General features: G+C 37.3%; 1 protein-coding gene across 4 annotated transcripts in view; it reads left to right on the top strand.

Moving 5' to 3' along the window:
- Positions 1-15,321, top strand: part of ORC2 (origin recognition complex subunit 2) — a 62,347-nt gene that overhangs the window by 26,664 nt on the left and 20,362 nt on the right. For 3 of the 4 annotated variants that reach the window (XM_003820719.5, XM_008974162.4, XM_055108947.2), the window contains exons 6-11: positions 3,017-3,109; positions 4,504-4,535; positions 7,810-7,870; positions 9,882-10,075; positions 11,825-11,923; positions 14,343-14,452. In XM_003820719.5, coding sequence (XP_003820767.1) covers positions 3,017-3,109; positions 4,504-4,535; positions 7,810-7,870; positions 9,882-10,075; positions 11,825-11,923; positions 14,343-14,452 — 589 coding nt within the window. The remainder of the gene's footprint in view (positions 1-3,016; positions 3,110-4,503; positions 4,536-7,809; positions 7,871-9,881; positions 10,076-11,824; positions 11,924-14,342; positions 14,453-15,321) is intronic. The other variant, XM_034954787.3, reaches the window with a different exon arrangement.

The raw sequence follows: 15,321 nt of genomic DNA, 5'->3' as shown, positions 1-15,321 counted from the left end.
AGATAAATATAAATGAGGTAAAAGAAAATAAGTATCTTTTTTAAAAAATTAGAAAATAGATTGGTTAGATAGGACCAGATAATAGACTAATCTAAAGCTATCATTAGACAGAGACCAGTTTATTGTGTAAAATACAATATAGATGAATTAATAGAATAATGAATATAAAGATACAAAATTTATGCCCTGTTTTTTTTTGCAAGCCCACAAATAATATCATAATTTTTTTTTAAGGGTCTCACTGTATTGCCCAGGCTGGAACGTGTGGTGTAATCTTGGCTCGCTGCAACTTCCATGTCCTGGGCTCAAGCGATTTTCCTGTCTCAGCTTCCTTTCCTCAGTGTCCCTTTAGCTCGGGCTAAAGTCACACGCCACCACACCTGGCTAATTTTTCTATTCTTTTGTGGAGACAGAGTTTCTTCATGTTGCCCAGTCTGGTCTCGAACTCCTAGACTCAAGTGATCCACCCACCTCGGTCTCCCAAAGTGCTGGGATTATAGGCTTGAGCCACCATGTCCAGGCCTAATTTTCTATTAATAGAGTCAACAGTCATGCCATTACATTTCATTTAATATCATCAAAAACAAATATGACATAGGAGCAAGAAAAGAATAAAAACTGTACACATGCATTGAAAGTGTGCATGTAGATGATTAATACAGAGCAAAGGTCAGCCAGCTTTTTCTGTAAAGGGCCAGACAGTAAATATTTTCAGCTCTGTGAGCTAGACAGTCTCTGTTGTGACTACTGAACTTGGCTGTTGTAGCTGAAAAGCAGCCACAGACAATATGTATGGATGGTGTGGCTACATAAAACTGTACTTAAAACAAGTGGAAAGGCTGGGTTTGGCCCCATAGACTTATAGCTTGCTGACCCGTGACATAAAGAAACACTGTAACTTTTTGCCATTCATAGTCATAACTAAACAAAAAGTTATGTGTTAAATAGTGATTCACCGCTGGGCGTGGTGACTCATGCTTGTAATCTTAGCACTTTGAGAGGCCGAGGTGGGAGGAGAACTTGAGGCCAGGAGTTTGAGACCAGCCTGAGCAACATAGGAAGACCCAGTCTCTACAAAAATTTAAAAATTAGCTAGGCATGGTGGCGCACGCCTGTGGTCCCAGCTATTTGGGAGTTTGAGGTGGGAGGATTGCTTGGGCCCAGGAGGTCAAGGCTGCAGTGAGCCATGATCACGCCAGTGTACTCCTGGGCGACAGGTAGTTGTACTAGGCATCGTGCCTGGTGCTTATTAGACATGTTGAGTCATCCAAGAGGTGTTGGAATGTCTGCCTATCTCTGTGTGCTCACAAAAATGACTATCTTAGCCAGGCGCGGTGGCTCACACCTGTAATCCCAGCACGTTGGGAGGCCAAGGCAGGCAGATCACGAGGTCAGGAGTTTGAGACTAGCCTGGCCAGCATGGTGAAACCCCCGCTCTACTAAAAATACAAAAAATTAGGTGGGCATGATGGCACACATGTGTAATCCCAGCTACTCAGGAGGCTGAGGCTGGATAATTGCTTGAACCTGGGAGGCAGAGGTTGCAGTGAGCTGAGATCGCACCACTGCACTCCAGCCTGGGCGACAGAGCAAGACTCTATCTCAAAAAAAAGAGACTATCTTGTTCTTAATCCTCTTCAATTCTTCCTTTTTCTTCTTTTCTCCCTGGCTCCTTGGTAGTTTAATAGTTATTTAAAATCAGGTGGAGCATTTTTATGTTTCAGTATAAAATCAAAATGATCTCAGCTAAGTTGCTTTTGTTGCTTCTTTTCATATGAAGTTTTTTCCCTATCCTGTGAATCAGCCTTTAATCCAAAAATGACATAAAGAGAAGAGCAAGGACTGAGCCTTAAGTATGCCTAGAATGTTGAGGAGGCTGAGGACAGTGAAGAAGAGATGGAATAACCACAACCAGTAGCTTGGGAACCAGGATAATGTCATAAGACTCAAATGGAGGAATTAATATCAAGGGAAGATTAAAAAAAAAAAAAAACGTAGTGAATCATATAGAAGACCGAAGAGATTAAGAAAGAAGCAGCAGCCAATTCATTTGTAGAGATTGTTATGAGTATTTTGGGTCAGTTTCAAGATTGGAGGATAAAAATGGGGGCAGGTTAGAAAGGTTTAGGAGCCAGTAAAATGGCTTTCACTTGTACAAATTTAAGTACACCTTCTCCATTTAGAGAAAAAAAGAAAAAAAGCAGTTAATTTGGTATGTGCCCTTTTTCTCAGTGAACAGTGTCCCAGTGTGAGAGTTAACTTGGAAAAGGTAAATCTGTTTCTTCATCTGGGTTCATTTTCCACATGCCTCTCATGGTGTGAGTGTGAGAGCATCATTAAAGATAACACTTATATTTTTTTATTTAAAATGGCCTCTATTATAAGTGATTTGGTCTTTGATCTTTAGAAAAAAAAAGCGAGAGAAAGAAAATGGTTAAAGTAAAAATAAAATGGCCCCTAAACAAAAGACCACTATTTCATTTATTCTCGGTTGAAGAAATGGCCATCTGTTCAACACTCTTATTTTATGTATTATTTATATGTATTATAGACTTTTTGGCACAAAATAAACTGTTCACACTTTATGGAAGATTTAAAAGATTTTAAAGTATAATTTTAACTCTGCACAGTTTTCACTTGATTTTAGATCTCACTTTCTGGCCCTTCTTTCTCACCCCCCATCAAAGATGTGCCTCAACTATGTATGGTAAGAAATGAAAGGAACATAAATGGTTGATGGAGAGGAGAGTGTGGTAATTAGAGAAAGCAGCATGGTCAAAGTTAGTTATTTGTATTTTTTTTAAAGAAATCTGTGGGTAATATGAAGGAAAATTTGAAGATTCTGGGAAGACAGCTAATAAAGGTGAAAGCAGTATTACTCCTAATATGGGTAGGATTATTTTTCTGATAAAAGTAACAGAGGTTTTTAAAGAATTTTTGTAAGCGTAATAAGGTTATTTCCCTCTTTATCTACTGTTGTCCTTTAAAAGGTTTTTATATATTTCTTTGTTTACAGCTTCAGAATTAGCAAAAACACCAAAAAAAAGTGTTTCATTCAGTTTGAAGAATGATCCTGAGATTACGATAAACGTTCCTCAAAGTAGCAAGGGTAAGACATTACATTAGTTCTTTGAAAAGAGTTTTCATAGTTGCTTCAAGATAGAGCATGTTACTTTTTTCCTTGTTTGTGAATTTTTATATATTTTCTTTTCTGAAAATTCATTCAACAAAATGCAATTAATATTTCAACTCATGTACCTTAGTATACCCGTGTTTAGCAGTCAGTAAGAGGGAAAAATATCTGTGCTAACTGAAGTTGTGCAAATTGACAGGGTTAACCAGAAATAGTCTTTAAGTCCTGTTGTCATTTGCTTGAGTTAGCCAATTATTTATAGAAGATTTGGCTTTGGGAAATACTATATGAAATAAGGCGTTTGGAGTTTGGAAGTCCTACAGATTGTGGAGCAGCTGTTTTTGAATGATCCATTCTAACTAGATTAAAAAGTGTACATTTTGTTGCTCTTTATTTATATTTTTCTTTTTGTTTTTGAACACCAATGTCACTTGCTGACATTTCTGTTTTTTTCATTTTTTAGAGACGGGGTCTCGCTATGTTGCCCAGGCTGAAGTGCATTGGCTATTCACAGGCACAATTACAGCACACTATTAAAGCCTTGAACTCCTGGGCTCAAGTGATCCTCTAGCCTCAGCCTCTCGTGTAACAGGGCCTATAAATAGCACACCGCATTGTGTCTGGCTCCATTGTACTTTTTTTTTTTTTTTTTTTTTTTGAGAAGGAGTCTCGCTTTTCACCCAGGCTGGAGTGCTGGAGTGCAGTGGTGTGATCTTGGCTCATTGCAACCTCTGCCTTCTGGGTTCAAGCAATTCTCCTGCCTCAGACTCCTGAATAGCTGGGATTACAGGTACCTGCCAACATGCCCAGCTAATTTTTGCATTTTTAGTAGAAATGGGGTTTCACCCTGTTGGTCAGGCTGTTTTCTAACTCCTGACCTCAAGCGATCCTCCTGCCTTGGCCTCCCAAGGTGCTGGGATTACGGGTGTGAGCCACCACTCCTGGACAGTTGTACTTTTCAATAATCAAAATTTAAAAGGGCTCCGTTTTTCTTGTTAGAATGCTACAGAAATGCAGGAAGTAGCTGTTAAAAATATGAGTAATCATGAAACTAATAGTGATAATCCTCCGGTAGAGATGGAAGTAATTTATAATTCAGTAATAATGTGGTGGCTTCTATGTAGAAGCTGCAACTTTGCTTTTTTTTTTTTTTTAATTTTTAATTTTTTGAATAGACACAGGATCACGCTATGATGCCCAGGTTGGTCTTGAACTCCTGGCCTCAAGCAATCTTCCTGCCTTGCCTCCCAAAGTGCTGGGATTACAGATGTGAGCCACCATGCCCGGCAAACTTTACTTTTAATGAAACTAGACCACAATGAAAAGTGAAGTGTCCGTAGTAAGTCATGGCTTTTTGTTTCATTCTTTAGGCCATTCTGCTTCAGACAAGGTTCAGCTGAAGGTAAGCAATTGACTAAAAAGCAAAAGCCTTAGTGTTACAAAGTAAAACATGATGAAAAATTGCCAGAAATTCAATGAAAAAATTGATCTCTTAATTTGTATAGTGCTTTGTAATTTACAGATATTTGGCAGTTAAATACCTAACTTATAGGTGGAGAATTTGAGGTTCAGAGAGGTAAAGTGACTTGTGTGAGTTCACTTGACTAGGAAGGAGAACAGCTAGAAAATGAAGCCAGGCTTCCCAGACCCAACTGTTGTGCTTTTTCTGCTGTGTGTAGCTGGCCTGAAAATGTTTGGGGTTTTGCTTTTATGTATCATGTTCTGTTTCATTTGCAGGGGGAAGAGGGCAGTGTTGTGCAGTTTGATCCCAAGATGCATTAGATCCATTACTCTATCTTTTTATCTCCTCCTTTGTGGGGTTTTTTCTTTGTTTGTTTGTTTGTTTTTGAGACGGAGTCTTACTCTGTCACCCAGGCTGGAGTGCAGTGGCGTGGTCTCGGCTCACTGCAACCTCCACCTTCCAGGTTCAAGTGATTCTTACACCTCAGCCTCCTGAGTAGCTGGGATTACAGGTGTGCACCACCATGCTTGGCTAATTTTTGTATTTTTAGTAGAGGCAAGGCTTCACCATGTTGGCCAGGCTGGTCTTGAACTCCTGACCTCAAGTGATCCACCCACCTGGGCCTCTCAAAGTACTGGGATTTCAGGTGTGAGCCACCACGCCTGGCCTCCTTTGTGTTTTTGTGGTATAATTTTCTCATTATGCCTTTTCAAGTGGTGAGTGTTCCATGAAAGGGCCATATATGCAAAGCATCCCCCAAATGCCAAAGGAGCCAAGAAACCAAAGGACAAGGCAGACAAGTTTAGTTTGTCTGTAAAGGGTATTTTATTAGAGACAGAAGCATGGTCTTGGGCAGCCACAAGACAGGTAGCTCTCTGCACTGTTACTCCCCAGACCCACGGCTTACCTACCATAAGGAAAGGGTATACATGTTCCAGCAAGATAATTAAAGGCAACCCTCTTTAATTGTCAAGAGGGCAAGAATGCTGTATGCATTGTAGCCAGTAATTTGTGTGATAATATCAAGGTTGACATGTTCTTTCACAGAAGGCAGTACATAAAGTAGGAATCAGGAGGCATTCATGAGACTGGGGCTAATCAGAAGTTAACGTGATGGATTAGCATCCAAGATGGAGTCACTTTTGTCTCCACAGTCAGTATAGACATTTAAGGCCATGGTTATGGCCTGTGCAGGAATGTCCTATTTAGACAAGTCTAGGTATGGGATTAGACATGCCAGACTTTCATTTGTCTTTAATAATGCTTTTTTCTTATGTCTTGTGTGTTGTATCACTATAAAAGGAAAAAAACTCATTGCCATAATCTAATCAAGAATTTAGATTATTCTTTCTCAAGTTATAGATTATAACCCATTAGAAGATATTGTCAGCTCTCCCAAAAAACCAGAAAAACCTGTTGATGAAAAAAAGCTACCTATCACAATAAGAGACAACATGGTTGTGACAGAATCTTAGTGTACTGTCTTAGAAAAGCAAGTTCAAGAGAAAATATGTATAGGGCTTGGGGATCCTGGGCTCAAGTGGCTTAAAGCAGGTTTTTCAAAATGGTAAACTGATTGGGATTGGGCAAAGTTAGGGACATGATATTTTAGGATTGGTAGACACAGTGAAGATCGTGTCTTAAAGTGTATCTTGATAACTAAACTGTTGATAAGATAAGCTGTTTGCCCTAGGAGTAATCTGTTGTCCTGATAGGGAGAATAGTTTGCCCAAATGAGCAAACTGTCAAGAGAGATTAGTTTGCAGAAATTTTCTATAGCAAGTAGGAAAATTATTTATTAGTCTTGTCTTTTTGAGCAGGAATTTTCTGCAGTGGTTATTTTGACACAGGTGTTGTGAATTCTCAGACTTAAGCTGTGTAGATATATATAAGTTATCTCAATACTCAATCTTGAAATCAGTTTAATAGGACATAAACTGCATTTTTAACAAATGAAGTAGAACAGAATTTTAAATTTCTGTTTTATAATTTTTTTTTAGTTATATATACACGTGTACGGGGTCAAGATGACAAAATGTAAAAATTTTTGAGGATCTTGATCAAAAAATTTGAGACATACTGTAATTCCATTGGTAAGGGATTAGCTCAGTTATTAGAGTACTATTCTTTTTTTTTTTTTTTCCCCCCTGAGGAAGAGTTTCACTGTGTTGTCCAGGCTGGAGTCCAGTGACGTGATCTCGGCTCACCGCAATCTCCACCTCCCAGGTTCAAGCAGTTGTCCTGCCTCAACCTCTCGAGTAGCTGGGATTACAGGCATGCACCAGCACGCCCGGCTAATTTTGTATTTTTAGTAGAGACGGGATTTCTCCATGTTGGTCAGGCTGGTCTCGAACTCCCGACCTCAGGTGATCTGCCCGCCTTGGCCTCCCAAAATGCTGGGATTACACAGGCATGAGCCACTGCGCCCGGCTTAGAGTACTATTCTTAAAATCAAATCAGATTTTAATGACACCAGCAATCTATCACAAGACAATAAACTTAAATTTTTTTTGTCATATTGTCATGTTGACAAAATCACAGGGTACTTTAACTTTTTTATCAGTACTATTAGAAATTTACAGGTATATAACAGTGGATGTTTTAATGTGCTAACAACTTATGGTATTAAAGTATTCTATAAAAAAACAGACTTTGTACTTCTATAAAAAGTTACAATTTTTTAAATACAGAAAGTGTAAATCTCTCTTTCTCTCCTCAAAAAATGTAATACTTTAACACCAGTAAATTTCTAGCACATTAAAAGGCCCATTGCCATATACATAGGGGTGCCCGTTCCCTTTCATACTTATGATTGCTACATAATACTATCTTTTAAAAAAATACTCCATTGGGCCGGGCGCTGTGGCTCACACCCATAATCCCAGTACTTTGGGAGGCTAAGGTGGGCGGTTCACTTGAGGTCAGGAGTTTTGAGACCAGCCTGGCCAACATGGTGAGACCCTGTCTCTGCTAAAAATACAAAAATTATCTGGGTGTGGTGGCACGTGCCTATAATCACAGCTACTTGGGAGTCTGAGGCAGGAGAATGGTTTGAACCCATTTGTCATAATCTTCTAGTACTAGGAACTAAGCTCATCTAGTTCTAATGCAGTCTATTGAAAGCAAAATATTTTTCTTTTTTTCTAGCCTCTTTCACTCAGATCAGTCATTAATTTCCATGTTATTATTTAATGCTTTTTCTACTTTTAAACAGAACAATGACAAAAGTGAATTTCTGTCAACAGCACCTCGTAGTCTAAGAAAAAGATTAATAGGTACGTATTTGTTTTTACATGACTTTTTATAAAAAGTAGCATCTAAACAAGAGGCAATAATAGTTAAGTATATAGGTTCTAGACTTAGACTGCTTGGTGTTTTGAATCTTTGGCTTTTAGTTGCAACACTTAGCACCATGTCTTTCACATTGTAGTCAGTGTATATTGAAGTCAGCTAAAAGGTCTTTCCAATGAAATAACATGCCTTTTAATTGTTTTGAGACAGTTTGGAAATTATTCTATTGATTTATTTGGAAATTTTATAATGAAATAATATTAAATATTCATAGTTGTACTGAATGCTAAACAAAGTCAAGTAAACAGACATAGCTTCTGCCTTCTAGGAAATTAAAAATCGTTTCAGATTTTTGAATATTTAACTTTGAGGCAAATGACTGGACCTTTATATATCAGGAAGATGTCAACACCTTTCATAATGTTGACCCTTGACAATAATAGTATTAGCCAACATTGTTAAATTCAGCCTAACATCAGGGCTTCATACTTCATAGCCCTTTCTTTTCAAGGTATGGATTTCATAGAGTTGTTAAAACTGTATTTTTAATCACCATAAAATTGGTAATGCTAAATGATTTGGTATATTAAAGCAGTAAAAGATCTGTATAGTTGTGATTGTTATTTCATGTCAACTATATCCATGTCTTATGTTTTCTCCTCATCCCAAAGATGGGTTGTTTTTTAGAGAGAAGGTGAACTTCCCTCTTCCTTCTTAATCACCACAAAATATATATACCTACATGGAGGAAGCATACATGTAAAAAAGGTAGAGATACTTTCTGGTACCTGCCACCACTTCTAACTGTACATGTACCATGAGCAGCAGTCAATGCACACCTGAATCTGCTGAGCTATATATGCCCACAAAATCAAGCCTTTTTTTTTCTTTTTTTTTAATATCTACATTTGTTACATGCTGACTTGGGATAATCCTCTGCAGTATATCTATTGTTCAGAATAAATATGCTGATTTGTTTAAAGTTTTTTCACTCATATTTTGGAAGTTAGCTTTTAAAAACAGTTTTATGCCTGTTTAGTGTGAAACTGGCTTTATTCTTATTTGATAAATGTAAAACTAGCTATATTATTTCTGGGGAGTTGTAGGGATGAGGTTGTGGTTTGTTTAAAAAGATAATTCTTGAATCAACTCTGGGATGTTGTATGTGTATGTATTAGTAATAATTATAATCATAAGTACCATTTATTGAGTGCTATATTAGTTAGTATGACGTTTTCAGTAGGCAGCAACAGAAAATTCTATAATGGTAGTTTAAGCCATAGACATTTAAGTATCTCACATCAAAACAAGTATGGAGATGCAAGTTCCATGGTTGATGTGACTTAACAGTATCATTAAGGACCCAGATTCTTCCTATCTTTTACTCTGCCACCAGCATTTTTCATCTTTAGGTTTGATACTTCATATTGCAAAATGGCTTTCATAGCTTTAAACGATGGGTATAAATAGGGGCTTTTCTTCCGTAATTGAGGAAAATCTTTCTCAGAAGCTGCCAGCTATTTTCCCTCAATTCACTGGTCAAGGGGTCACATAGTCAACCATAGTTGGAGCGGAGGCTGGGAAAGCAGGTACCTAGAAGAGGAAAAAGGCAGTTACCATGATTCATCCCCTAGGATGGGGCATATTGCCATATTTTGCAAAATTGGAGTTCTGTTAGCAAGGAAGAGGGAAGGAGAACGGTGTTAGGTATGATTAACAATTTCTATCACAGTTCCTGTGTGTCAGGCATTATTAGTGGCTTTATATACATTTCAATGTAATCTTCCTAATGGTTTATTAAACTATGTACTATTAATTTGATAAATAAACTGGTGCTGAGAGAATTTGTTAATTAGCTCTGGTGAAATCATGAGCAGGTAATGACAAAACCAGAATTCAGACTCTTACTACAGAGCCCCCACTCTTTGCTCTACCCCACAATGCCTCTCTTGTCAAACCATGAAATTGTCCGAATTGCTATTTTTCCCCCCACAGTTCCAAGGTCTCATTCTGACAGTGAAAGCGAATATTCTGCTTCCAACTCAGAGGATGATGAAGGGGTTGCACAGGAACATGAAGAGGACACTAATGCAGTCATATTCAGCCAAAAGATTCAAGCTCAGAATAGAGTAGTTTCAACTCCTGTTTTCAAAGAAACACCTTCTAAGAGAATGAAAAGAGATAAAACAGTAAGTGAAGAGAGAGACTTTAACCTTAAAGAAAAATTGTGTAATATTTCAAAGATAGGCTACCCTAAGAGATCCACATCTCTCAAAATAATATTTTTTCATCACTTTTCTATATTTTCTCAGCCTTCCACATAAATTCCCACATATATTTGTTTCTACTTCTGGGCTTTCTTTTCTGGCCTGTCTACATATTCATGAATTAATACCATAGTATATGCTAAATAGTATATGCTAAAAGTGACATCTCAATTCCATTGTATAAAAATGAACTTTTTAGGCTGGGCACAGTGGCTCATGCCTGTAATCCCAGCACTTTGGGAGGCCAAGGCGGGTGGATCACCTGAGGTCAGGAGTTCGAGACCAGCCTGGCCAACGTGGTGAAACCCTGTCTCTACTGAAAACACAAAAATTAACCAGGTGTGGTGTTGTGTGCCTGTAATCCCAGCTACCCGGGAAGCTGAAGCAGGAGAATTGCTGGAACCCAGGAGGCAGAGGCTGTAGTGAGCCGAGATCATGCCATTGCACTCTAGCCTGGGCAATAAGAATGAAACTCCGTCTCAAAAATAAATAAATAAATTTTTAAATAAGCTATGGGATTAGAATAAAAAATAACAAAAATAAAAAATGAACTTTTAAGTAAATATTGATTGGACAATTGGAGGCATGAGTTCTCAGTGTATCTTGTTTTTGTACCATTGTCAATGTATTCAGGTCAGTGTAATGAATGATGTGGCTAGGGACCCATGTTGAGTCATTTGGAAGAACATTGCAGGCACCTTGGTTTTAGAAAAGGCTAATTATCCTGGTGCTCTGTCTAAAGGTTCAGAGCAATTGAGGAGCCTACTGCTTAAATAGCTTTCTGTCCCTTCCTTACCACCCTAGAGTTTAGTCCTGCCCAAAATCAGAAGAACAAATAGTGTGAGAAGAAAATTCCGCTTGACTGGAATAGTAGGCCAGTTTTTTTATTTGTTTGTGGGTTTCTTTTTTTTCTTTTGTTACCTTGCAGTTGATTTCCTCCTCATTTTCACAGTACTTCAGCTATACTAATATTAAAGGATTTGCTAAGACTATTTGAGGCCAGGCATGGTGGCTCATGCCTGTTATCCCAACACTTTGGGAGGGCAAGGTGGGAAGATTGCTTGAGGCCAGGAGTTCGAAACCAGCCTGGATAACATAATAAGACCCTGTCTCTGCAAAAAAAAAAAAAAAAAAAAAACCAACAACCAATTTAAAAAATTAGTCAGGTGTAGTGGTGCATGCCTGTAGTCCCAGCTACTTGGAAGGCTGAGGTGGGAGGATCCTTTGTGCCCAGGAGGTTGGGGGTACAGTGAGCTGTATTTGCACCGCTACACTGCAGCCTGGGTGACAGAGTGAGACCCTTCCTCAATAAAGAAAGGGAAAAAAAAAAAAAAAGACTTACTTGAGGAGAAACAAAGATCTTGATATATAAAACCATCTCTCTTTTTTTAGTCTAAATGGAAATTACATATTGTAACTTAGGAATCATTTTTAGGAACAGACTACTACTTCACCTAGTCATTTCTTTAACTTATATGATCCTAGTAATTACTCAGTTTTATTACTGAAATTAAATATGCTTGGTCCTTAACTGGTACTGTTGCTTTAAAAAGAAAATACTACCAAGTAAAGAATTTCACGTGTCCTATTTTACATTAATATTACTGTCTAATTTTTATATGAGACAGATATCTGAAGCTACTAAGGACTGACTACTCTGTTCACTTTCAGAGCGACTTAGTAGAAGAATATTTTGAAGCTCACAGCAGTTCAAAAGTTTTAACCTCTGATAGAACACTGCAGAAGCTAAAGAGAGCTAAACTGGATCAGGTATGTTGCAAGGAATGTTACTTCTAAATTTTTTTTACTCTGTCCTGAAAAATATGCTACGTAAGCAACAGATTTGAAAAGTATAAACAGGTAGAATTATTGTCCTGATCAAATGAAACACAAGTTAATGTGATTATTACTTCTTTTATTATATAAATAGTAAATAGGCCGGGCACACCTGGCTCATACCTGTAATCTCAGCACCTTGGGAGGCCAAGGGAGGAGGATTACGTGAACACAGGAGTTTGAGACCAGCCTGGGCAACATAGGGAGACCTCGTTGTTACTAAAATTTAAATAAATAAATAAATAATTTACTGGATTAGACAGATTGTAATTATGCATTTTTCCCCTCTTACTCATTTATTATTTCTTCAGGATCTATGATAATCATCAGGGTCATAGTTCCTTGATATCCATTTACTGTTTATCTCTGTTATTCATTTAACCTATATGTATTCACTAAATCTCACACTGGTCATAAAACAGCAACTGCAACCTGACTTTCTCTCAGTTAAAAACTTTGCAAAAAGTAGAGGATATTCTACTTGAGGATATTATGGAAAACCTGCCCAGTGTGGTAAGGTAACAAGATTACTATGTACTGTGGTTCCAGTAGCTCATTTTACAAAAAAAAAAAAAAAAAACCATACAGTTATACTTGCTGGGGTTTTACGTCTCAATGAGAGGAGACAGAACCATCTGAGTGAGAAAATCTTTGTCAGTAGTAATTGCAATTGATAATCTAAGTCCTGGCTCATTGGTATTGAGACTCGGATCAGAGAATATAAGCAATATGGGAGAAGGACACATGAGTCTAGGCTCACAATAGGACTTCATCAGACTTAGAGGCAAAAAGATCTCTAGGAGGATGAAAGAAACACCTGTCAGTGAGGGAGACGAAAGCCTTTCATTGGTCATAAACATAGCATAGCTAACCAATACAATCTTCAGTAGCATGTGACAATAAGCATTTATTTTTCATGTCTGCAAGTCAGTCAGAAGTTGGCTGATCTAGGATTTGCTCCATGTTTCTCTTCCTCGTTGGACCAGCAGGCTAGCTGAGGCATGTTATCCTCATGACAGTGGCAGAGGCATAAGAGGAAAAGTGGGAAAACACACAATCTCTTACAGCCCAGGCTCAAAACTAGATTGCCAGTTCTGCTTCATTCTAGTACAGCTGGATATTGGGGTCGAAAGTGCAGTTTTCCATGAATATTAATTAAAGTTTGAAATGAGGCTGGGCATGGAGGCTCACACCTGTAATACCAGCACTTTGGGAGGCCAAGGCAGGAGGATCACGAGGTCAGGAGTTTGAGAGCAGCCTGCCCAACATGGTGAAACCCCGTCTCTACTAAAACTACAAAAATTAGCCAGGCGTGGTGGCACGCGCCTGTAATCCCAGCTACTCAGGAGGCTGAGGCAGGAGAATCGCTTGAACCTGGGAGGTGGAGTTTGCAGTGAGCTGAGATTGTGCCACCGCACTCCAGGCTGGGTGACAGAGCGAGACTCTGTCTCAAAAAAAAAAAAAAAAAAAGTTTGAAATGAAAGTACATACATGAGATAACATTCTAGCGTTCACACTCAAGTGTGAATATGCTCAGATAATCTAGTGTAAATGACTGCTGGAAAAGATTAGTGCTTTCTCTGCTTTTTCAGGGCTCTGAACTCAGAAGAGATAAGAGAGTTGTTCTTTTTTAACTACCTACTTAACAATTTTACTTAAAGGTAGTTCTGTTTGCTTTAACTGTGACTAAATAAACACTGTACAAGCCAGAGTACCTGGAATATTTATCGCAACTCTAATCTTCAGTATTTAAATAATTTACTTGAAAGGTGGTGGAATCATGAAAACATGGTAGTGCCAAAGTGAAGACCCATGTGTAGCTTTTTGCTAGAGTTTTCATTTCAAAAAATGATCTCTGATTCATCAGCATGAATTTCCAAGTTTGGGGTACAGGGCAATGCACTTTCCTCAGTTTATTTATATTATTGTTTTTAAAAATTTGCAATACTTACCAAAGATAAAGGATTTGTTAGAAACAGCTTTTGGAAGAGGAGCAGTGATATAGGTTTATTTTACTAATGATAATAGTAAGTAAATTATAAAGAACCTTTAATGTTTTCTGAGAAAGTAAAGCCTATTCTTGGAGTTTATAATCATTTAAGTGGTTCTGGACAAAACTTACCAAATTCTTTACTGTTATTACTAAAAAGAATGTTAACAATTTTAAGAAAACAAAAAAATTATTTTTTAAGAATTTTGTTTATCGGTTGATATACTCATTGCCAAACCAGATTAAAGTAATATTCCAATTGGATTGGCTTCTTCTAAGCTCTACTTCTAAGGAAATTGTTTGGATTGATTTGCTGTCTGTGGTTTGAGAATGACTTTTTTCCCCTCCTCCTTTTTTTTAAAGCAAACTTTGCGTAACTTATTGAGCAAGGTTTCCCCTTCCTTTTCTGCCGAACTTAAACAACTAAATCAACAGTATGAAAAATTATTTCATAAATGGATGCTGCAATTACAGTAAGTATTATCATTACAAACCCTTGTTAAATAAAGAATAATATTTACATGAATCTTTATGTTAAAGTAAGTTAACATTTTTCTTTTTACAGTGAGTTTGAGATATTTAGTCATATATAAAAATAAATGTAAAAATAGACATTATGACTCAGATATAGAAATGTCACTTTATTGTAGGACTCTTCCCAGAAATTCTACAGTTTTTAAGAAATTTGTGTTTATCAGACTTGACAGCCATTGATAAGATAAATAGCATTTCTTAGAATTATGTTATTGGTTTAAAAAACTTGAATATTTCCTTTGTCAAGATTAATAAATATAACAATTAGAAAAAAAAAATTATAAAGTTTTCCACAGCATAGTTCTTTAAATGAAAGGATAATATTTACTTTAATCTTATGTATGTGTACTACAGACTTTCAGAATTTTATGAACAGATTTGTTCTATAAGCATTATTTTAGTATTTTAACATTATTTCCTAGAATATTTTTTCACTGTTATTATTTTCACACACCTCAGATTAAATTTTAAATTTCCATTAAAACACCTAGAAGAATGATTGAAATCAAAACATAATACTTTCTTTTTATGATAATTACTTTTATCCTTGCAGTTAAAAAGACTTGAACATAAGGAAGTGCTTAAAATGTACACTAATGTGAATATACATGCACACTCACAGTTACATTGTCACTGAGGTAAATAAGAAGGTAGAGCCATGGACCAGGCACTTGGCCTCCCATAATCCCAGTGCTTTGGGAGGCCAAGGCAGGAGGATTGCTTGAGCCCAGGGGTTTGAGAGACTCTGTCTTAAAAAAAAAAAAAAAAAAAAAAGTTATGCTAGGAAGGGAATGATTAACTTGCCTGC

Source organism: Pan paniscus, chromosome 13 (assembly GCF_029289425.2).
Source record: "Pan paniscus chromosome 13, NHGRI_mPanPan1-v2.0_pri, whole genome shotgun sequence".
NCBI classification, from domain to species: Eukaryota; Metazoa; Chordata; class Mammalia; order Primates; family Hominidae; genus Pan; species Pan paniscus.
Note: the sequence above shows the minus strand (reverse complement) of the source record. Positions and strands in the feature narration are given on the sequence as shown.